Source organism: Tursiops truncatus, chromosome 3, assembly GCF_011762595.2.
Source record: "Tursiops truncatus isolate mTurTru1 chromosome 3, mTurTru1.mat.Y, whole genome shotgun sequence".
Taxonomy (NCBI): Eukaryota; Metazoa; Chordata; class Mammalia; order Artiodactyla; family Delphinidae; genus Tursiops; species Tursiops truncatus.
In genome coordinates this window covers 151,637,861-151,662,230 of record NC_047036.1, presented here as the reverse complement: position 1 = coordinate 151,662,230, position 24,370 = coordinate 151,637,861, and the positions used below count along the sequence as shown (strand labels likewise).

Below are 24,370 nucleotides of genomic sequence, written 5' to 3'. Positions count from 1 at the left end.
CTTTGTCATAGATAAATTGACCATAGGTGAGTGGATTTATTTCTGGGCTTTCTATCCTGTTCTATTGATCTATATTTCTGTTTCTGTGCTAGGACCATTTTGTTTTGATGACTGTAGCTTTGTAATATAGTCTGAAGTCAGGGACCCTGATTTCTTGAGCTTCGTTTTTCTTTCTCAACATTGCTGTGGGTCTTTTGTGTTTCCATACAAATTTAAAAGTTTTTTGTTCTAGTTCTGTGAAAAGTGCCATTGGTAGTTTGATAGAGATTGCATTGAATCTGTAGATTGACTTGGGTAGTATGGTCATTTTGACAATATTGATTCTTCCAATCCAAAAACATGGTATAACTTTCCATCTGTTTGTGTCTTATTTGATTTCTTTCATCAGCATCTTACAGTTTTCAGAGTACAGCTCTTTTGCCTCCTTAGGTAGGTTTATTCCTAGGTATTTTATTCTTTTTGATGTGATGGTAAATGGGATTGTTTCCTTAATTTCTCTTTCAGATCTTTTGTTGTTAGTGTATAGAAATGCAACAGATTTCTGTGTATTAATTTTGTATGTTGCAACTTTACTGAATTCGTTGATGAGCTCTAGTAGTTTTCTGGTAGTGTCTTTAGGATTTGCTATGTGTAGCATCATGTCACCTGCAAAGAGTGACAATTTTACTTCCTCTTTTCCAAATTGGTCCCTTTTATTTCTTGTTCTTCTCTGCTTGCTGTGGCTAGGACTTCCAAAACTATGTTGAATAAAAAGTGGTGAGAGTGGACATCCTTGTCTCTTCCCTGATCTTAGAGGAAATGCTTTCAGTTTTTCACCATTGAATATGATATTAGCGTGAGTTTGTCATATGTGGCCTTTTTTACGTTGAGGTAGATTTCCCCTATGCCCACTTTCTGGAGAGTTTTTATTGTAAATGGATGTTGTATTTTATCAAAAGCTTTTTCTGCATCTATTGAGATGATCATATGGTTTTTATTCTTCAATTCGTTGGTTTTTTTTTTTTTGGCTGCATTGGGTCTTTTGGCTGCGTTGCTGCATGTGACCTCTGTGTAGTTGCAGCGAGCGGGGGCTGCTCTTCATTGCCATGTGTGGGCTTCTCATTTCAGTGGCTTCTCTTGTTGTGGAGTTCAGGCTCTAGGCTCTTGGGCTTCAGTAGTTGTGGCATGCGGGCTCTAGAGCGCAGGCTCAGTAGTTGTGGCACATGGGCTTTGTTGCTACGTGGCATGTGGGATCTTCCCGAACTACAGATCGAACCCATGTCCCCTGCATGGGCAGGCGGATTCTTAACCACTGTGCCACCAGGGTAGTCCCTATTCTTCAATTTGTTAATGTGGTGTATCACATTGGTTTATTTGTGGATATTGAAAAATCCTTGCATCCCTGGGATAAATCCCACTTGATGATGGTATATGATCCTTTTAATGTATTGTTGCATTCAGTTTGCTAGTATCTTATTGAGGATTTTTGCGTCTATGTTCATCAGTGATATTGGCCTGTAATTTTCTCTTTTTTTGTGGTTATCTTTGTCTGGTTTTGGAATCAGGGTGATGGTGACCTCATAGAATGAGTTTGGAAGTGTTTCTTCCTCTGCAGTTTTTTGGAGTAGCTTCAGAAGGATAGGTGTTAACTCTTCTTTAAATGTTTGGAAGAAGTGGCCTGTGAAGCCATCTGGTCCTGTACTTTTGTTTGTTGGGAGTTTTAAAATCACAGATTCAATTTCAGTACTTTTAATTGGTGTGTTCATATTTTCTACTTTTTCCTGGTTCAGTTTTGGGAGAGTGTATCTTTCTAAGAATTTGTCCATTTTTTTTAGGTTGTCCATTTTTTTTGGCATATAGTTGGTCGTAAGTTGTCTCTTATGGTCCTTTGTATTTCTGTTGTGTCAGTTGTGATTTCTCCTTTTCATTTCTGATTTTATTGATTTGAGCACTCTCCCTTTTTTTCTTGATGTGTCTGGCTAAAGGTTTATCAATTTTGTTTATCTTTTCAAAAAGCTTTTAGTTTCATTGATCTTTCTGTTTTCTTGGCCTCTATTTCATTTATTTCTACTCTGATCTTTATGATTTCTTTCCTTCTATTAACTTGGGGTTTTGTTTGTTCTTCTTTCTTTAGTTGCTTTAGGTGTAAGATTAGGTTGTTTCTTGAGATTTTTCTTGTTTCCTGAGGTAAGCTTGCATTGGTATAAACTTCCCTCTTAAAACTGCTTTTGTCGTGTCCCATAGGTTTTGGAATCTTTTTTTTTTTTTGATTCCACTCATTTAAGTTTCTTATATGAATTATATAAATTTATTATATTTATTATAGGTAGGCATCTGTTGAAATTATTTTTAAAAAAATTTTTTTATTTTTACATCTTTTTTGGAGTATAATTGCTTTACAATGGTGTGTTAGTTTCTGCTTTATAACAAAGTGAATCCGTTATACATATACATATGTTCCCATATCTCTTCCCTCTTGTGTCTCCCTCCCTCCCACCCTCCCTATCCCACCCCTCTAGGTGGTCACAAAGCACCGAGCTGATCTCCCTGTGCTATGCGGCTACTTCCCACTAGCTATCTATTTTACGTTTGGTACTGTATATATGTCCATGCCACTCTCTTGCTTTGTCACAGCTTACCCTTCCCCCTTCCCATATCCTCAAGTCCATTCTCTAGTAGGTCTGTGTCTTTATTCCTGTCTTACCCATAGGTTCTTCATGACAATTTTTTTTTCTTAAATTCCATATATATGTGTTAGCATACGGTATTTGTCTTTCTCTATCTGACTTACTTCACTCTGTATGACAGACTCCGGGTCCATCCATCTGACTACAAACAGCTCAATTTTGTTTCTTTTTATGGCTGAGTAATATTCCATTGTATATATGTGCCACATCTTCTTTATCCATTCATCCAATGATGGACACTTACATTGTTTCCATCTCCGGGCTATTGTAAATAGAGCTGCAATGAACATTTTGGTACATGACTCTTTTTGAATTATGGTTTTCTCAGGGTATATGCCCAGTAGTGGGATTGCTGGGTCATATGGTAGTTCTATTTGTAGTTTTTTAAGGAACCTCCATACTGTTCTCCATAGTGGCTGTACCAATTCACATTCCCACCAGCAGTGCAAGAGTGTTCCCTTTTCTCCACACTCTCTCCAGCATTTATTGTTTCTAGATTTTTTTTTTTTTTTGCCCACGCCGTGTGGCATGTGGGATGTGGGATCTTAGTTCCCTGACCAGGGATCAAACCCGTGTCCCCCGCATTGGGAGCGCGGAGTCTTATCCGCTGGACCACCAGGGAAGTCCCTGTTTCTAGATTTTTTGATGATGGCCATTCTGACTGGTGTGAGATGATATCTCATTGTAGTTTTGATTTGCATTTCTCTAATGATTAATGATGTTGAGCATTCTTTCATGTGTTTGTTTGGCAGTCTGTATATCTTCTTTGGAGAAATGTCTATTTAGGTCTTCTGCCCATTTTTGGATTGGGTTGTTTGTTTTTTTGTTATTAAGCTGCATGAGCTGCTTATAAATTTTGGAGATTAATCCTTTGTCAGTTGCTTCATTTACAAACATTTTCTCCCATTGTGAGGGTTGTCTTTTGGTCTTGTTTATGGTTTCCTTTGCTGTGCAAAAGCTTTGACGTTTCATTAGGTCCCATTTGTTTATTTTTGTTTTTATTTCCATTTCTGTAGGAGGTGGGTCAAAAAGGATCTTGCTGTGATTCATGTCATAGAGTGACCTGCCTGTGTTTTCCTCTTAAGAGTTTGATAGTTTTTGGCCTTACATTTAGGTCTTTAATCCATTTTGAGCTTATTTTTTTGTATGGTGTTAGGGAGTGATCTAATCTCATACTTTTACATGTACCTGTCCAGTTTTCCCAGCACCACTTATTGAAGAGGCTGTCCTTTCTCCACTGTACATTCCTGCCTCCTTTATCAAAGATAAGGTGACCATATGTGCGTGGCGTTATCTCTCGGCTTTCTATCCTGTTCCATTGATCTATCTTTCTGTTTTTGTGCCAGTACCATACTGTCTTGATTACTGTACCTTTGTAGTATAGTCTGAAGTCAGGGAGCCTGATTCCTCCAGCTCCGTTTTTCGTTCTCATGATTGCTTTGGCTATTCGGGGTCTTTTGTGTTTCCATACAAATTATGAAATTTTTTGTTCTAGTTCTGTGAAAAGTGCCAGTGGTAGTTTGATAGGGATTGCATTGAATCTGTAGATTGCTTTGGGTAGTAGAGTCATTTTCACAATGTTGATTCTTCCAATCCAAGAACATGGTATATCTCTCCATCTATTTGTATCATCTTTAATTTCTTTCATCAGTGTCTTATAATTTTCTGCATACAGGTCTTTTGTCTCCTTAGGTAGGTTTATTCCTAGATATTTTATTCTTTTTGTTGCAATGGTAAATGGGAGTGTTTTCTTGATTTCACTTTCAGATTTTTCATCCTTAGTGTATAGGAATGCCAGAGATTTCTGTGCATTAATTTTGTATCCTGCTACTTTACCAAATTCATTGATTAGCTCTAGTAGTTTTCTGGTAGCATCTTTAGGATTCTCTATGTATAGTATCATGTCATCTGCAAACAGGGACAGCTTTACTTCTTCTTTTCCGATTTGGATTCCTTTTATTTCCTTTTCTTCTCTGATTGCTGTGGCTAAAACTTCCAAAACTATGTTGAATAAGAGTGGTGAGAGTGGGCCACCTTGTCTTCTTCCTGATCTTAGTGGAAATGCTTTCAGTTTTTCACCATTGAGGACAATGTTGGCTGTGGGTTTGTCATATATGGCCTTTATTATGTTGAGGAAAGTTCCCTCTATGCCTACTTTCTGCAGGGTTTTTATCATAAATGGGTGTTGAATTTTGTCAAAAGCTTTCTCTGCATCTATTGAGATGATCATATGGTTTTTCTCCTTCTATTTGTTAATATGGTGTATCATGTTGATTGATTTGCGTATATTGGAGAATCCTTGCATTCCTGGAATAAACCTCACTTGATCATGGTGTATGATCCTTTTAATGTGCTGTTGGATTCTGTTTGCTAGTATTTTGTTGAGGATTTTTCCATCTATGTTCATCAGTGATATTGGCCTGTAGTTTTCTTTCTTTGCGACATTGTTGTCTGCGTTTGGTATCAGGGTGATGGTGGCCTCATAGAATGAGTTTGGGAGTGTTCCTCCCTCTGCTATATTTTGGAAGAGTTTGAGAAGGATAGGTGTTAGCTCTTCTCTAAATGTTTGATAGAATTCACCTGTGAAGCCATCTGGTCCTGGGCTTTTGTTTGTTGCAAGATTTTTAATCACAGTTTCAATTTCAGTGCTTGTGATTGGTCTGTTCATATTTTCTATTTCTTCCTGATTCAGTCTTGGCGGGTTGTGCATTTCTAAGAATTTGTCCATTTCTTCTAAAATGTTGTCCATTTTATTGGAATAGAGTTGCTTGTAGTAATCTCTCATGATCTTTTTTATTTCTGCAGTGTTAGTTGTTACGTTTCCTTTTTCATTTCTATTTCTATTGATTTGAGTCTTCTCCCTTTTTTTCTTGATGAGTCTGGCTAATGGTTTATCAATTTTGTTGATCTTCTCAAAGAACCAGCTTTTAGTTTTATTGATCTTTGCTATCATTTCCTTCATTTCTTTTTCATTTATTTCTGATCTGATTTTTATGATTTCTTTCCTTCTGCTATTATTGGGAGTTCTTTGTTCTTCTTTCTCTAACTGCGTTAGGTGCAGGGTTAGGTTGTTTATTCGAGATGTTTCCTGTTTCTTAAGGTAGGGTTGTATTGCTATAAACTTCCCTCTAAGAACTGCTTTTGCTGCATCCCATAGGTTTTGGGTCGTTCTGTCTCATTGTTATTTGTTTCTCGGTATTTTTTGATTTCCTCTTTATTTCTTCAGTGATCACTTCGTTATTAAGTACTGTATTGTTTAACCTTCATGTGTTTGTATTTTTTACCGATCTTTTCCTGTAATTGATATCTAGTCTCATAGCGTTGTGTTCGGAAAAGATACTTGATACGATTTCAATTTTCTTAAATTTACCAAGGCTTGATTTGTGACCCAAGTTATGAGGTATCCTGGAGAATGTTCCATGAGCTCTTGAGAAAAATGTGTATTCTGTTGTTTTTGGATGGAATGTCCTATAAATATCAATTAAGTCCATCTTGTTTAATGTATCATTTAAAGCTTGTGTGTCCTTATTTGTTTTCATTTTGGATGATCTGTCCATTGGTGAAAGTGGGGTGTTAAAGTCCCCTACTATGAATGTGTTACTGTCAATTTCCCCTTTTATGGCTGTTAGTATTTGCCTTATGTATTGAGGTGCTCCTATGTTGGGTGCATAAATATTTACAATTGTTATATCTTCTTCTTGGATCGATCCCTTGATCATTATGTAGTTTCCTTCTTTGTCTCTTCTAATAGTCTTTATTTGAAAGTCTATTTTGTCTGATATGAGAATTGCTACTCCAGTTTTCTTTTGGTTTCCATTTGCATGAAATATCTTTCTCCTTCCCCTTACTTTCAGTCTGTATGTGTCTCTAGGTCTGAAGTGGGTCTCTTGTAGACAGCCAATATATGGGTCTTGTTTTTGTATCCATTCAGCCAATCTGTGTCTTTTGGTGGGAGCATTTAGTCCATTTACATTTAAGGTAATTATCGATATGTATGTTCCTATTCCCATTTTCTTAATTGTTTTGGGTTCGTAATTTTAGGCCTTTTCCTTCTCTTGTGTTTCTTGCCTAGAGAAGTTCCTTTAGCATTTGGTGTAAAGCTCGTTTGTTGGGGCTGAACTCTCTCAGCTTTTGCTTGTCTGTAAAGGTTTTAATTTCTCCATCAAATCTGAATGAGATCCTTGCTGTGTAGAGTAATCTTGGTTGCAGGTTTTTCTCCTTCATCACTTTAAATATGTCCTGCCAGTCCCTTCTGGCTTGCAGAGTTTCTGCTGAAAGATCAGCTGTTAACCTTATGGGGATTCCCTTGTGTGTTATATGTTGTTTTTCCCTTGCTGCTTTTAATATGTTTTCTTTGTATTTAATTTTTGACAGTTTGATTGATATGTGTCTTGGCGTATTTCTCCTTTGATTTATCCTGTATGGGACTCCCTGTGCTTCCTGGACTTGATTAACTATTTCCTTTCCCATATTAGGGAAGTTTTCTACTATAATCTCTTGAAATATTTTCTCAGTCCCTTTCTTTTTCTCTTCTTCTTCTGGAACCCCTAGAATTCGAATGTTGTTGCATTTAATGTTGTCCCAGAAGTCTCTGAGACTGTCCTCAGTTCTTTTCATTCTTTTTTCTTTATTCTGCTCTGCAGTAGTTATTTCCACTATTTTATCTTCCAGGTCACTTATCCGTTCTTCTGCCTCAGTTATTCTGCTATTGATCCCATCTAGAGTATTTTTCGTTTCATTTATTGTGTTGTTCATCATTGCTTGTTTCATCTTTAGTTCTTCTAGGTCCTTGTTAAATGTTTCTTGCATTTTGTCTATTCTATTTCCAAGATTTTGGATCATCTTTACTATGATTATTCTGAATTCTTTTTCAGGTAGACTGCCTATTTCCTCTTCATTTGTTAGGTCTGGTGGGTTTTTATCTTGCTCCTTCATCTTTTGTGTGTTTTTCTGTCTTCTCATTTTGCTTATCTTACTGTGTTTGGGGTCTCCCTTTTGCAGGCTGCAGGTTCGTAGTTCCCGTTGTTTTTGGTGTCTGTCCCCAGTGGCTAAAGTTGGTTCAGTGGGTTGTGTAGGCTTCCTGGTGGAGGGGAGTAGTGCCTGTGTTCTGGTGGATGAGGCTGGGTCTTTTCTTTCTGGTGGGCAGGTCCACGTCTGGTGGTGTGTTTTGGGGTGTCTGTGGACTTATGATTTTAGGCAGCCTCTCTGCTAATGGGTGGGGTTGTGTTCCTGTCTTGCTAGTTGCTTGGCATAGTGTGTTCAGCACTATAGATTGCTGGTCGTTGAGTGAAGCTGGGTGCTGGTGTTGAGATGGAGATCTCTGGGAGATTTTCGCTGTTTGATATTACATGGAGCTGGGCGGTCTGCTGTGCACTAGTGTCCTGAAGTTGGCTCTCCCACCTCAGAGGCACAGCCCTGACTCCTGGCTGCAGCACCAAGAGCCTTTCATCTACACGGCTCAGAATAAAAGGGAGAAAAAGTAGAAAGAAAGAAAGAGAGGGAGGGAGGGAAAGAAAGAATTAAGGAAGGAAGATAAAATAAAGTTATTAAAATAAAAAATAATTAAGAAAAACAATTTTTTTTAAAAAGAAAAAAAAAGGACAGAACCCTAGGACAAATGGTGGAAGCAAAGCTATACAGACAAAATCTCACACAGAAGCATATACATACACACTCACAAAAAGAGGAAAAGGGGAAAAAATAATAAATCTTGTTGTCAAAGTCCACCTCCTCAATTTGGGATGATTCGTTGTCTATTCATGTATTCCACACATACAGGGTACATCAAGTTGATTGTGGAGCTTTAATCCGCTGCTTCTGAGGCTGCTGGCAGAGATTTTCCCTTTCTCTTCTTCGTTCGCACAGCTCCCAGGGGCTCAGCTTTGGATTTGGCCCCGCCTCTGCGTGTATGGCACCGGAGGGGCGTCTGTTCTTCACTCTGACAGGACTGGGTTAAAAAAGCAGCTGCTTCGGGGACTCTGGCTCACTCAGGCCGGGGGAAGGGAGGGGTACGGAGTGGGGGGCAAGCCTGCGGCAGCAGAGTCCAGCATGACGTTGTACCAGCCTGAGGCGCGCCGTGTGTTCTCCCGGGGAAGTTGTCCCTGGATCCCGGGACCCTGGTGGTGGCGGGCTGCACAGGCTCCCGGAAGGGGGGTGTGGATAGTGACCTGTGCTCGCACACAGGCTTCTTGGTGGTGGCAGCAACAGTCTTAGCGTCTCATGCCCGTCTCTGGGGTCCACGCTTTTAGCCGCGGCTCGGGCCCGTCTCTGGAGCTCTTTTAAGCAGCGCTCTTAATCCCCTCTCCTCGCGCACCAGGAAACAAAGAGGGAAGAAAAAGTCTCTTGCCTCTTCGGCAGGTCCAGACTTTTCCTCCGGGACTCCCTCCCGGCTAGCCGTGGTGCACTAATCCCCTGCAGGCTGTGCTCACGCCGCCAACCCCAGTCCTCTCCCTGCGCTCTGACCGAAGCCCGAGCCGCAGCCCCGAGCCCCGCCCCCCCCCCCCCCTCGGGTGAGCAGAGAAGCCTCTCGGGCTGGTCAGTGCCGGTCGGCACCGATCCTCTGTGCGGGAATATCTCCGCTTTGCCCTCCGCACCCCTGTTGCTGTGCTGTCCTCCGCGGCTCCGAAGCTTTCCCCCTCTGCCACCCGCAGTTTCCGCCCGCGAAGGGGCTTCCTAGTGTGTGGAAACCTTTCCTCCTTCACAGCTTCCTCGCACTGGTGCAGGTCCCGTCCCTATTCTTTTGTCTCTGTTTATTCTTTTTTCTTTTGCCCTACCCAGGTACGTGGGGACTTTCTTGCCTTTTGGGAGGTCTGAGGTCTTCTGCCAGCGTTCAGTAGGTGTCCTGTAGGAGTTGTTCCACGTGTAGATGTATTTCTGGTGTATCTGTGGGGAAGAAGGTGGTCTCCGTGTCTTACTCTTCCACAGTCTTCCCCTCGTGGAATGGTAATTGTGTCCAGCAGCAATGAGCTCTTTTTAGTGGGGTCAGTGGAAACCAGGGAATGAAGGCTCCAGAATACCTGAGGAGCAGTTAAAATATCCTTGCCAGACTGCAAGATTTCCTGCAGAATTTTACCTTTTTTTCCTTTGTGCTTCATCTAATTTCACTTGCTCACAGGATACTGCATGAAGAGGCCTCACACCCAGCACTTCAGACCAGAGTTGCCAGGGCGAAACGGCTGTGCCAGCGCCTCAGCTTGTGAACGACTGCCCCCATAGGTTTTGAATTGTCATGTTTTCATTTTTATGTGTCTCTAGGTATATTTTGATTTCCTCTTTGATTTCTTCAGTGATTCCTTGGTTGTTTAGTAGCATATTGTTTAGCCTCCACATGCTTCTGTTTCTCTCAACTTATTTCTAATTTCTACTGTACTCCCTGGGAAACCCCAATTTTGGTTAAATCCAATTCTCCACCTATTATGTGTCCCTACCTAAGGAGCACAACAGTGCTCATGTTATATTTAAGACCACAAACCTCAAGTGGCCCCTCAGTATTGCCTAGCTATCCTAATATGTTTCCATAGTCAGTTTTATTGAGATAAAATTACATATTATATAATTCACTAAATTAAAGTATAATTCTTGGTTCTTAGTACGTTCATAGAGTTGTACAACTATCACCACTATCAATTTTATAACAGTTTCATTAATTAAAAAAGAAACCAGTTCCCATCAGCAGTCATTGTCCTTTTCACCCCAAACTCCCAGCCCTACGCAACCACTCATCTGCTCTTTGTCTCTATGGATTTGCCTATTCTGGGCGTGTCTTATAAATGGAATCATACAATATGTGGGCTTTTGTGACTAACTTCTTTCACTTAACATATGTTTTCAAGGTTCATCCATATTGTAGCATGTAACAGTACTTCATTCCTTTTTTTCCCCACAGCGGCTGCACTGTTTTACATTTCTATCAACGATGTACTGGGATTCCAGTTTCTCTATGTTCTTGATAACACTTGTTATTTTTTAATATTTAATTATCATAACCACCCTAGTGGGTGTGTAGTGGTTTCTTATTGTGGTTTTGACTTGCATTTCCCTAATGGCTGATGAGCTTGAGAATCTTTTTTGTACTTGTTATCCATTTGTATAGCTTCTTTGGAGCAACGTCTGTTCAAGGCCTTTGTCCATTTATACAGCGCAGTTTGTCTTTTTGTTGTTCGGTGGTCTTTTTAATATTTTGCATATTAAACCTCCTACCAGGTATATTATTTGCAAATATATTCTTTCATTTTTGGGGTTGTCTTTTCACTTCCTTAATGTTTCTTGATGCACAACAGTTTTAAATTTTGATGAAGTCCAGCTTATCTGTTTTTTCCCCTTTGGTTGCTTATGCTTTTAGTATCATATCTGAGAATATATTGCCAAATATAAAGTCATGAAGTTGATTCCTAAGAGTTTTTTAATTTTAGTGCTTATGATTTGGTCTTTGTTCCATTTTGAGCTAACTTTTGTGTATAGTATGAGATGTTTTGTGTGTGTGTGTGTAGTGGTAAAATATATATATATATATATATATATATATATAAAATAAGATTTACCATTTTAACAATTTTTAGGGTAAGTATATTTACATTGTCAGTGAATTGTAGGAGTTCTTTATATGTTGTGGATAGTTAGCCCCTCGTCAGATATATGTTTTGCACATATATTCTCCTTAGCCTCTTGTCAGATATATGTTTTGCACATATATTCTCCCATTCCATAGGTTGCCTTTTTACTCTGTTGATATCTTTTGATATACAGTAGGGTTTTTTTGGGGTTTTTTTGCGGTACACGGGCCTCTCACTGTTGTGGCCTCTCCTGTTGCAGAGCACAGGCTCCGGACGCACAGGCTCAGCGGCCACGGCTCACGGGCCCAGCCGCTCCGTGGCATGTGGGATCTTCCCAGACCGGGGCACAAACCCGTGTCCCCTGCATTGGCAGGCAGACTCTCAACCAGTGCGTCACCAGGGAATCCCCGATGCACAGTAGTTTTAAATTTAGTCCAGTTTACCTATTTTTTTCTTTTGTTTCTTGTGCCTTGGTGTCATAACCAAAAAAATCATTGCCAAATCCAGTGTCATGAAGCTTTTCCCCTGTGTTTTCTTTTAAGTGTTTTAAAATTTTAGCACTTATATTTAGGTCTTTGATCCATTTTGTGGTATTAGCTTTTGTGTATGGTATAAGATAGGGGTCTAAGTTCCTTCTTTTGCTCGTGTGTATCCAGTTTTCCCAGCACCATTTGTTGGTATTTTAACTTTTAACCTAGTTATGTCTTTATGTTTTATTTGGGTTTCTTGTAGGTAGCACAGAGTTTGATCTAATTTTATACAGGCTGACAGTCTCTTTTTATAAACCAATGTGTTTAGACCTTTTATATTTAATAAGTTCTTGAGGTACTTTAAAATGTACCGTCCAACTGATTGTGCATTGCTTTTTAGTTTTCTTCCCATTCTTGTTGATTTAATTTTATTTTTGCATTATGTAGGCAGTTTGCATTATGTAGGAAGCTTTATTGAACAAATTAAGTCTGTAGAGAAAGATATACTGAAATTATCTTGCTTTTCCATCCTGTACTCCCTATTCCACATCCCTCACCCCTGTTGATAACCAATTTTATTGATTTCTTTTTTATTCTTACATTGCTTTAAAGCAAAAGTAAGCCCATTCATGTTTTCTTAATTCCACTTCTTTTTATGTGAAATGTAGCATACCTATTTTCATTTTGTTCTTTTCTCTGCTCTATCCTATAGATCAGTGGTCCCCAGCCTTTTTGGCGCCAGGGACCTGTTTTGTGGAAGACAATTTTTCCATGGCCGGGGGGTGGGAGGGTGGGCGGGGGATGGTTCAGGCGGTAGTGTGAGCAATGGTGACGGGCACATGAAGCTTCACTCACTCGCCTGCTGCTCACCTCCTGCTGTGCGACCTGGTTCCTAACAGGCTGCAGACCAGTACCGGCCCGGGTGTTGGGCACCCCTGCTATAGGTTAGTCCCTTCATTTTCTCATTGTTTTTTTGTATTTCTTCAGTGACTCTTTTAGATTTTTACTTGTATAGTTTTTCTTTGGAGACCCATTTTTATTTTTTGAGATGGTTTTATCTATTTTCAGTTTTTTTCCCGAATTTTATCAACTTTCATTTCATTTATTCCTTTTTTTGTCGGTTTATGTTCTGAGTTTTAAATTTCTGATTCTAGGTTTTTCTTAACCTGGAGACGATTCTTTCAAATTTGTTTGGAATGTGTTAATTTCTTTTTCTGGGTTGGTGATTAGAGGAGAATGTTCATAAACTGAAATGTTTTTATTTGCATCTTGTGTTTTTGTTTTATAGTTGCTTAGTTTGGAATTTCTTCTTTTATTCTTATCATTTCCTGGACAAAAGCTTCCCTTTTGTCACTTTAGCGTACTTCAGTCTAGTGAAGTACAGTTTCTTTTATGGATGTTATTGTTGATATTAATGTACTTGGGAGGGTGGGGAGGAGAGGTTGGCATGTTTCAGTTTTTTTCTTCAGGACCCTTCATTTTTTTTCCTCCTTTCTTTTTCTTCCATGAATCTGAGGGGTACCACCTCTTCTTTGTGTATCTCCCTCTTTTCCAGTAGCAGTGCATCTCTGTGGTTGCCACTTTTGTTCCTCTCACTTTCAAGCCCTTTAAAATGTAGCTGACTGTGTGAAGCACCACATCGTGGACCAGTGTTTGGCCTTAGTGTGGGACACTAATTCTGAAGGTGATTTTGTCTGTGCTTTCAGTTTTTCATCTTTTTCTTACTTTTCATGGAGCCTCTTAAGCCTTCCCTTTCTTTGTTCTGTGTACTCACAGACTTGCAACCGCAGTGGGAGCTCTGTTAGAATTTGTTGTTTATTTCTCTGCTCGCTGGTTATTTGAAGTTTGTGGTATGTTTTGTCTCCTAATAATGCTGAAGGCATTGGTCATAGATGGTGTTATTTCTGGTCCTTGTTGGTCTTGCGGTTTTTTCTGGGATGATATGTGGAGAGATTCAGATTTAGGTGATTACCATTATCTTCTAGACCTTTCATTTTCAGCCATTCTGGATCACCTTATGATCCAGAATGGCTGTGTTCTTTCTGGAACATGGTCTCTTATATATAGCTTTGAGTTGAATTTTCTTAGATTCTGTTATATTCACTATATATATTTTTTCTGTATTCTTTGATTTTTGGTGCTCTGCTTTAGGCATATTTTTCGGTATATGTTTTTTGTTTTATTTATTTTTAGGGAAAATAATTCCATTTCAAGCAGATGAATAAAACATCAAAGTGTCACACTGTATGCAAATAACCAAACACAGTTGATAGAGTTTTCCAATTGATGATATATATCAAGAGGGCTCAGAGAAAGTGAAGTAGGGCAGAAAATTAATATTGTTGGATAATGTTGCTTTATATTAATGCATGTTCTCTTATGTAAAACTCCATATTAAAAAATGCATTTTCCATGATTTTTTCAAGAATCTTCATACAGGTGTTTGCCCTTTATTGAAATATGAATTATTTTAACATGCTTATGAAACCTAGATTAAGTTGACTTTAACATATTGGAAAGTATAGTTTTACATCTTTGTACAATATTTAAAAATAAAATTTCTTCCCATCTCCTTTACCTCCCTCGCTCCCTCACCCCCCACTGGTAACAGATACTCACTTCCATGTTACAGGAATTATTCTTTCTATAATTTTGTTTTTTGTTTTAGAGTTTATCTTTTTTCTTTTAATTTATTTATTTAATTAATTTATTTTTGACTGCGTTGGGTCTTCGTTGCTACGCATGGGCTTTCTCTGGTTGTGGTGAGTGGGGGCTACTCTTTGTTGCGGTGCACGGGCTTCTCATTGTGGTGGCTTCTCTTGTTGCGGAGCACGGGCTCTAGGTGCACGGCCTTCAGTAGTTGTGGTGCATGGGCTCAGTAGTTGTGGTTCGTGGCCTCTAGAGCGCAGGCTCAGTAGTTGTGGTGCATGGGCTTAGTTGCTCCGTGGCATGTGGGATCTTCCCGGACCAGGGCTCGAACCTGTGTCCCCTGCATTGGCAGGCGGATTCTTAATCACTGAGCCACCAGGGGAGCCCAGAGTTTATCTTATATTAATGACTTTTATAGCTCCTTTCTTCCTTATTTTTAAAAATTTAGCTTTCTGTGATCTGGTTTGTCAGTTGTAAATAGTATCCTTTGACTTTCACTTATAGTGCATGCAATAGTCAACGAACTTATTCTGTTTTCCACTTCTGTCTTCTCTCATTTATTAGTTGCATCATTTCTGCATATAATATTTACATGCTTTTTTTCTGTTCTCACCTGTACTTTTAGTCTTAGTTCCAAAATTTAATATATTAAATATTCACTATCAGTTCTTTTGCCAAGTTTCTCTAAAATCATTTTTTAGTTGAATAGTGCTTGTTTTTAATTAGATTTGACAGGTAGGCCTTGTGAGTATAGTATTTCCTGAGTTCTTATGTGTTTGATACTGTTTTTGTATAATCTTGATATCTGAAAGACTGCTTGTTGGAATCCAAAATGCTTGGTTTAAAAAAATATTTTTTCCCTTGAGTTTCTTTAAAATGCGGCCGCCTTGTTTTTTTGCTTTGTATGTTGCATTTCATAAGTCCAGTTTATTTTCCTTTTTTTGGTAAGTAATTAGACCTTTTTGTTAGTCTGCATGCTTTAAAAATTTTTCTTGGGTGAGATAGGTATATTAGTATATGTCTGGAAATTGACTGTTCAGGGTCCATTTTCCCAGGTAACTCGTATATACTTTCAGTTTGTAGATTCAGGTGTTTTCTCCCTTATAAATTTTTTTTGATTATAGTGTTTATGTTAGTCTTTTTCATTGTTTTGTTTTCTTCTTTAGAGACCCCAATTATACATTTATTGGATCACCTTTGTATTCTTTTTTATTCATTTTTAATGACGTTTATTGTTTTCTTCCTGATTTTACAAGTAATACCTAATTGCAGGCAATTAGAAATACATAGAAGCCTAAACTAAAACATGATAATCACCCATAATCCCCACCCTCTAGACATAACCACCATTAGCATTTTTTAATTGTTTTTTAAAGATTTATTTATTATTTATTTATTTAATTTATTTTTGGCTGCGTTGGGTCTTAGTTGTGGCATGCACAATCCTTTGTTGAGGCACGTGGGATCTTTTGTTGTGGTGTGTGGGCTCTTCATTGTGGTGCGTGGGCTTCTCTCTAGTTGTGGTGTGCAGGTTTTCTCTTCTCTAGTTGTGACACGCGTGTTCCAGAGCGTGTGGGCTCTGTAGTTTGCAGCACATGGGCTGTAATTGAGGCACGTGATCCCAGTAGTTGTGGCACAAGGGCTTAGCTGCCCCACGTCATGTGGGATCTTAGTTCCCTGACCGGGGATTGAACCTGCGTCCCCTGCATTGCAAGGCAGATTCTTTACCACTGGACCACCAAGGAGGTCCGACCATTAGCATTTTGATGCATTTCCTCCCAGTGTTCACACACACACACACACACACACACACACAGTAATTGAAGTATAATTTACATACAATGCTGTATTAGTTCCAGGTACACAAAATAATGATTTGCATCCATTGTATTCCATCAGTGGTATGAAAGTACTTGTTTCCCCACAATAAATGTTTCATAAAACATTTTCACATTTACTATTAATATAGGTTTAAAAAAGTATCTATATAATCGTTACGATTTACATACTTATGAGCCCCTTGTGTATGTTTTCCTATGAAGTGTTTTATCATATTCTTTGTCTATGGGAGGAGGTTAAATATTGGTCTCTGTATTGATTTATAAGAGCTCTATATATAAGGAAAATTAGCCCTTTATCTGATAAATATGTTGCATACTTTTCCTCAGTTCTGTTGCTTTTTAAAGTACTGATTTAAAATAAGTGACTCTGCACTGAGTTTAAACTTTATTATTGATTTTTTTTTTTTTTTTTTTTTTTTCGGTACGCGGGCCTCTCACTGCTGTGGCCTCTCCCATTGCGGAGCACAGGCTCCGGATGCGCAGGCTCAGTGGCCATGGCTCACGGGCCTAGTCGCTCCGCGGCACGTGGGATCTTCCCAGACCAGGGCACGAACCCGTGTCCTCTGCGTCGGCAGGTGGACTCTAAACCACTGCGCCACCAGGGAAGCCCTATTATTGATTTTTAAACCTTGAATCAAGCTTTCTCTGAACTTGAATGCATACTTGCTGGTATTTTGCAGATGGACCAGTTTTACATGAGCTTGTATATGACAGATAATTATGTCAGTATGTTATGATTTTTAATTTTTATCGGTTCTGAGTCTACATTTTCCTTTTTCTACTGTAAGAATCTTTTTCTGATGTTTTCTTTGAACATTTAAAACCACCACTGATTCTTCAGAGGCTCAGTGGCCTCTGTTGACTGTAGAGGAGGTAGAAAGAGTACTACTTTTAATGGCAGTCACCCTGATCATATTTCTTGTTTTGCAACAGGAACCAAAGGAGGAGAATGGATTGCAGAAAATGAAGACAAAACAGTTGAATAGAGCAAAGTGTTTTGCTAAAAGAAAAATTGCACGTATGTTTTCATTTTTGTGTTGAGAATGGTTTCGAAATTACAACAATCATAGACCTGACACTGGTTTCTTCATTAGGAAGAGGTTTCTCTGAATAAGGTTGTGTGTGCTTCCTGTTAATTCTGGGTTCCATTAAAATTTGTGGGGATCACAATTAACCTATAGCATATATAAATGACTTATTAAAGACAATGTTGAAATTAAAAATGTGACCTTCAGAGTTAGGCACACTTGGATTTGAATCCTTGCTCCACCTTACTGTGTGGACTTTAGGCAAGCCACTACTTTCAGCCTACCTCTGTTTCCTCATCAATAACATGCAGATAACACTTAGAAAGTCACTTAGTGGCTCCAATAATGGTGTGTTTTACTCTTTTGTTCATTAAAGTTTTTAGGGAAAAACTCTTCTGTGTGTTTCCCGTATTCTTAACACTTCACTCTGGTCATCAAATGTGTAGGGTTTTTTTCCCCCCACACCAAGCGGTTCTCCAGCTCTCTGGCAGACACTGGGTGCCCTACAATTTAAGGAAATCTGACACTCTCAGATCCCACAAGTTAAGGGCTTAATTCTGCAGGACTACCCCTTCTTTTAGACGGCAGTTGCAATTCCAGGTTGTTACCTGTGCTTCTGACTGACTTGCTATAAATCAGAGGTTCCCATGACCCCTTTCTTGGGTTTGATTAATTTGTTAAAATGGCTCTCAGAATTCAGGGCAACAGTTTACTTATTAGATGACTGGTTTGTTATAAAGTGTATAACTCAGGAACAGCTAGATGGAAGAGATGCATAGGGCAAGATATAGGAAAAGGGGTGAGGATCTCCATGTCCTGTCCAGGTATGTCATCCTTCCAGTACACACACATATTCACCAACCTGGAAGCTCACCAAACATTGTAGTTCAGGTATTTTTATGGAGGCTTCATTATGCAGGTATGGTTGATTAAATCATTGGCCATTGGTTCAACTTCCAGCCAACCCCTCTCCCTTCCTTGGACGTTGGGGAGTTGGAATGAAAGTTCTAATCCTCTAATACCTTGGTTGGTTCCCCCTGGCGACCAGCCCCCATCCTTAGGGGCTTTCTAAAAGTAAGTTCATTAACATAGTCTCTGGTGTGCCAAAGAGGGGATTGTTACGAATAACAAAAGACACCTTTATTGCTCTTTTCATTGAGGAAATTCCAAGGGTATTAGGAGCTCTGTGACAGGACCAGGGGCAAAGATTAGGTACATATTTATTATTATAAATCACAGTATCAGAAAAATCCTTTGTTGGAAGTTTTTTCTCTTCTGACTTTGTTACTCAATTGTGAAGTCGTTTAATAATTATTATATTTTTGCATTTTAATGTCATGTGAGATGTTTATTTCAGTGAAGTTTTCAAAACTATGATAACTAGCTGAAATTATTACAACAGTTGATTGAAGGTAAAGAAGGATTTTTTTCACTGTTAATTTGAATTTTGGTGATTTAAGGTATAATTCTCAGCCTTATAAAATTAACCATAATTTTTGTTGTTGTTGCTAAATCATTGTGTTATATCTAGAGGTGGCTGTCACTATGGTTAGATCTGTTGAATGTACTCAAGTTATTTTCAGTCTTGAGAATTATTGATAATAGTTACTTTTTGAGGTGCAGTAATCTTTATCAATTGATAGTTAGGTTTTTGTCACCATTGGTAGACTGTTGATAGTTGTTTGCTTGCTGTCTGTGTTTCACGTTTTTATATAATTGTGTCATGCTTTTTTTCCCAGTCTTAGTCTTTTAAATTTTTTTTAAAATTCAGCCTGACAATTTCAGTCTTTTTAATTGTCCTTTATGTTTATATTTAATGTAATTATTGATGTAATTGGATTGAAAGCTGTTTATTTGTTCCAATTGTTCCTTCTTTTTCTGTTCTTTTTTTGAATTTGTTGAGTATTATTTTATGATTCCATTTAATTTCTACTATTTACTTACCTTATATCTCTTTAAAAAAATATTTAGTGGTTCCTCTAGAGTTTACAGTATACATGTTTAATTAATCACAGTTACTTTCAAATAATGTCATATTGTTTTACACGTAGTATAAAGACTCCCTAATATAAAGACTCCTGATTCCTTTCTACCCTCCTTTGTGTTATTTTTACCATACGTTTTACTTTTGCATATATTATAACACACAATACATTGATACTATTTTGCTTTAGATAGTTAAATGACTTTCAGAGGAATGGAAGTAAGAAATAAACAATTCCATATTTTCCTTTATTTGTGCCATCAAGGGCTTTTTATTTCTTTGTGTAGGTCCCAGTTTCTGTCCAGTATCATGTTTTTTCTGCTGGAAGAGCTTCCTTTATCACTTATTTTAACGTAGACCAATTAATTCTCTATTTTATTTTTGTCTGAAAATGTATTTCTCCATTTTTATGGTAATTGCTTTACTGAGATATAACTCACTCAATTTATTCATCATATAATACTTTCATCATTGAAATATACAGTGGGTTTTAGTATATTAACAGAGTTGTGTAACCATCACCACAGTCTAATTCTAGAATGTTCTCATCACTCCAGAAAGAAACCCTATACACTTATCCAATAACCCAAAGCCCTCATCCCACCCAGCCCTAAGCAACTATTAATTTACTTTCTGTCTTTATAGATTTGCGTATTCTGGACATTCCATATAAATGGAATAATATAATATGTAGTCTTTCATGACTGGTTTTTGTACTTAATTTTTTCAGGTTCATCTGTGTTTTGGCATATATTAGTACTTCATTCCTTTGTTGCCAGATATTATTCCACTATATTGCTGTGCCATGTTTTGTTTATATAGTCATCATTTGATGGATATTTGAGTTGTTTCTCCTCTTTGGTTATTGACTAAAGTTGCTGTGAACATTCAAGTACTCGTTTTTATGTGGCTGTATGTTTCCATTTCTCTTGAGTAATATAGCTAGGAGTGGAATTCCTGGGTCATATGGTAACTCAATATTTAATTGTTTGAGAAACTGCCAGATTGCTTTCTAAAATGGATGCACCATTTTACATTTCCACCAGCATCGTATGAGAGTTCCAGTTTCTCCATATCCTTGCCAACAGTTATTTTCCTTTTTCTTTTTTCCCCCATTACAGCCATCCGAGTGGGTGTGAAATAGTATCTCATTGAGGTTTTTTTTTTTTCCTGTGCCACCAGGGAAGCCCTGTTGAGCATCTTTTCATGTGCTTATTGGTCATTTCTTTGCTTATTAAAAATATTTTTATTATAAGATACACATAACATAAAATATACTACTTTAACCATTTATAACCATTTAAAAATGTTTTTATCATGAAGCGGTGTTGAATTTTGTCAAATGCTTTTTCTTTGTCTATTGAGATGATCATATGGGTTTTGTCTTTTGTCAGTTTGGTGTATTAATTGATTTTCATATGTTAAGTCAACCTTCCATTCCTGGGATGAATTCTACTCTGTCATAGTGTGTAATCTTTTTATATTACTTCTAGATTTGGTATGCTAACATTATGTTGAGAATTTTTGCATTTACATTCATAAGAGATATTGTTCTGTAGTTTTCTTGTGATGTCTTTGTCTGGATTTGGTATCAGACTAATGCTGGCCTCATAGAATGAGTTGAACATTGTTCCCTCCTGTTCTATATTAGGAAAAGATTGTGAAGATTTAATATTATTTTTCTTTAATTGTTGGACAGAATTCACCAGTGAAGCCATCTGGGCCTAGGCTTTTCTTTGTAGATAGTTTTTGATTACTAATTCAATTTTTTTTAATGTATTTATATTTGGCTGCACTGGGTCTTCATTGTGGGCTTTCTCTAGTTGTGGTGAGCGGGGTCTACCCTTTGTTGCGGTGTGCAGGCTTCTCATTACAGTGGCTTCTCATGTTGTGGAGCGCAGGCTCTAGGCGCGTGGGCTTCAGTAGTTGTGGCGTGTGGGCTCTAGAGTGCAGGCTTAGTAGTTGTGGCACACAGGCTTAGTTGCTCTGAGGCATGTGGGATCTTCCTGGACTAGGGCTCGAACCCGTGTCCCCTGCATTGGCAGGCAGATTCTTAACTACTGCACCACCAGGGAAGTCCTTAGTTTCTTATCTGTTGTAGTTCTGTTCAGTTTTTATATTTTTTCACAAGTCAGCTTTGGCAGTTTGCTTTTATTTTTGTATTTGTTAGTAATGTCTTCACTGCCATTCTGCTTTTAGTTATTTGAGTCTTCTTTTTCCCCCTGCTCAAATCTAACTCAAAGTTTGCCAATATTTTTAGTTTTCAAAAACCAACTTTTCATCTCATTGATTTTTCTTGTTTTACTATTTTTTAAATTAATTTCTCCTCTATTATTTTGTTTATTTTCTGCTTTCTTTAGGTTTAGTTTGCTCTTTTTTTTCTGTATCTTAAGGTGGAAGTTTAGGTTATTTGTTTGAGATCTTTCTTTTTTAATATAGGCATTAGATAGATGTAAATTTCCCTTTAAGTATTGCTTTAGCTAAATCGTTTAAGTTTTTAAGACATACTTTCATTTTCATTCATCTCAGAGTATTTTCTACTTTCCCATTGTAATTTTTTCTTTCACCCATTGGTTACTTAGTGTTTTATTTAATTTCCACGTATTTGTCCATTCCCCAAATTTCTTCCTTCTGTTATTTATAATTTCACTCATTATGTTGGAAAACATGCTTTGTGTGTTTTTTATCTTTCTGTGTTTGTTGAGGCTTGTTTTATCACCATCATATGTTCTATCCTGGAGAATATTTCATGTGCACTTGAGGAAAATGTTTATTCTGCAACTGTTGGATAGAGTGTTCTGTAGATATCTATTTGGTCTGGTTGGATTATAGTGTTGTTTGTCTTCTATTTACTTGACGTTCTGCTTAGTTCTCCTTTTTACTGAAAGTTGTAGATTGAATCTCCTTCATTTTTGAGAAATGGCTATAGGATATGGTTTGACAGTTTTTTCTTTCATCATTTTCAAGATGTCACTTTATTATATTCTGGTTGCAGAGTTTTTAATGAGAAGTTGGCTTTAATCCTCATCTTTGTTCTTTTGAATGTAACATGTTTTTCTCTCTGGCTTCCTTCAATGTAGTCTGTATCTTTGTTTTTTTTACCAGTTTGAATATAATATTTAGGTATGAATTTTTTGTTGGGGTCATGGAATGTATTTTTCTTGATAGTCTTTTTGGATCTGTGATTTGAGGTCTGATTTGAGATCTCTGTTTACTTTGGAAAATTCTCAGCCTGTATTTGTGTGTGTGTGTATAACTTTCATTAAGACTTCTTTTATTAGAGCTGTTTTAGGTTACAGCAAAACTGAGGACAAGGTAGAGATTTCTTACCTCACACATACATAGCCTCACACATACATAGCCTTACACATACATAGCCTCCTCCATTATCAACTTCTCCTATCAAAGTGATAGATTTGTTACAATTGATGTACCTACATTGACATATTATAATCATCCTAAGTCTGTAGTTTACACTAGGGTTCACTCTTGGTGTTATACATTCGATGGGTTTTGAGAAATATGTAATGATATGTATCCATTATTATGGTATCAAACAGTATTTTCACTGCCTTAAAAATTCTCTGTGCTCCACCTATTCATCCCTACCCTACTTCCCCTGCCAATCTGTGACAACCACTGGTCTTCTTACTGTCTTCATAGTTTTGCCTTTTCCAGAATGTCATGTAGTTGGAGTCAGACGGTATATAGCCTTTTCAGATTGGCTTCTTTCACTTAATAATATGCATTTAAGTTTCCTCTGTGTCTTTTCAAGCTTTGGTAAATCTTTTTTTTTTTTTATAGCACTGAATAATATTCCATTGTCTGGCTCTACCATAGTTTATTTATCTGTTCACCTACTGAAAGACATTTGGTTGCTTCCAAGTTTTGGCAATTAAGCTGGAATAAACATCTCTCTGCAGGTTTTGGGGTGGGCATGAGTTTTTAATTCCTTTGGGTAAATACCAAGGAACATGATTGCTGAGTATGCTAAGAGTATATTTAGTTTTATAAGAAAGCACCAATCTCTCTTCCAAAGTGGCTATACCATTTTGCATTCCCACCAGCAATGAATGAGAGTTCCTGTTACTCCATATCCTCACCAGCATTTGGTGTTGTCAGTGTTCCAGAACTTGACCATTCTAGTAGTTGTGCAGTGATATCTCCTTTTTTCAATTTGCATTTTGCTGATGATATATGATGTGGAATATCTTTTCATATGCTTATTTGCTCTGTATATCATCTTGGTGAGTTGTCTGTCAAAGTCTTTGGCCCACTTTTTAGTTGTGTTTATTTTCTTACAGTTGAGATTTAAGAGTTCTTTGTATATTTTGGATAACAGTCCTTTATCAGATATGTCTTTTGCAAATATTTTCTCCCAGTCTGTGGCTTGTTTTCTTATTCTTGCAACATTGTCTTTTGCAGAGCAGGAGTTTTTAATTTTAATGACATCCAGCTTATTTACTTCTTTCCTGGATCATGCCTTTAAATATAATCTAAAAAGTTATTGCCATACCTAATGTCATCTAGGTTTTCTATGTTATTTTCTAGGACTTTTATAGTTTTGTGTTTCATGTATCAGTTTATGATCCAGTGAGTTAATTTTGGGAATGGTGTTAGATCTTTGTCTAGATTCAGTTTTTGGGATATGAAATGTCCAGTTGTTCTGGCTACATTTGTTGAAGATAATCCCTTTGCTTCATTGTATTGTCTTTGCTCCTTTGTAAAAATCAGGCAACTATATTTATGTGGGTCTATTTCTGGGCTCTCTCTTCTGTTCCATTGACCAGAATTCTTTCACCAATTCCACACTGTTTTGATTACTGTAGCTTTATATAGTAGGTTTTAAAGTCAGGTAACATCAGCCCTCCAACTTTGTCCTTTTTCTTCAATATTGTGTTGACTATTCTGGATCTTTTGCCCTCTCCATATAAACTTTAGAATAAGTTTGTTGGTATCCACAAAATTACTTGTTGGAATTTTGATTTGGAATGCATTGAATCTACAGATCAGGTTGCGAAAAACTGATATCTGGACATTACTGAGTCTTTCTATCCATGAACATGGAATATCCCTTTATTTAGTTAATTCTTATTTGATTTTGTTCATTAGAGTTCTCTAGTTTTCCTTATAGATCTTGTACATTATTTCATTACCAATGTAAGTGCTATTGTGTTTTA

General features: G+C 37.6%; 1 protein-coding gene across 7 annotated transcripts in view; it reads left to right on the top strand.

Moving 5' to 3' along the window:
* UIMC1 (ubiquitin interaction motif containing 1) overlaps nucleotides 1–24,370 on the top strand; it is a 138,743-nt gene that overhangs the window by 33,501 nt on the left and 80,872 nt on the right. For 6 of the 7 annotated variants that reach the window (XM_073802823.1, XM_073802825.1, XM_073802824.1 and 3 more), the window contains one exon: nucleotides 17,112–17,196. The exons of the other annotated variant lie outside the window; for it this stretch is intronic. In XM_073802823.1, coding sequence (XP_073658924.1) covers nucleotides 17,112–17,196 — 85 coding nt within the window. The remainder of the gene's footprint in view (nucleotides 1–17,111; nucleotides 17,197–24,370) is intronic. 7 annotated transcript variants of the gene reach the window in all.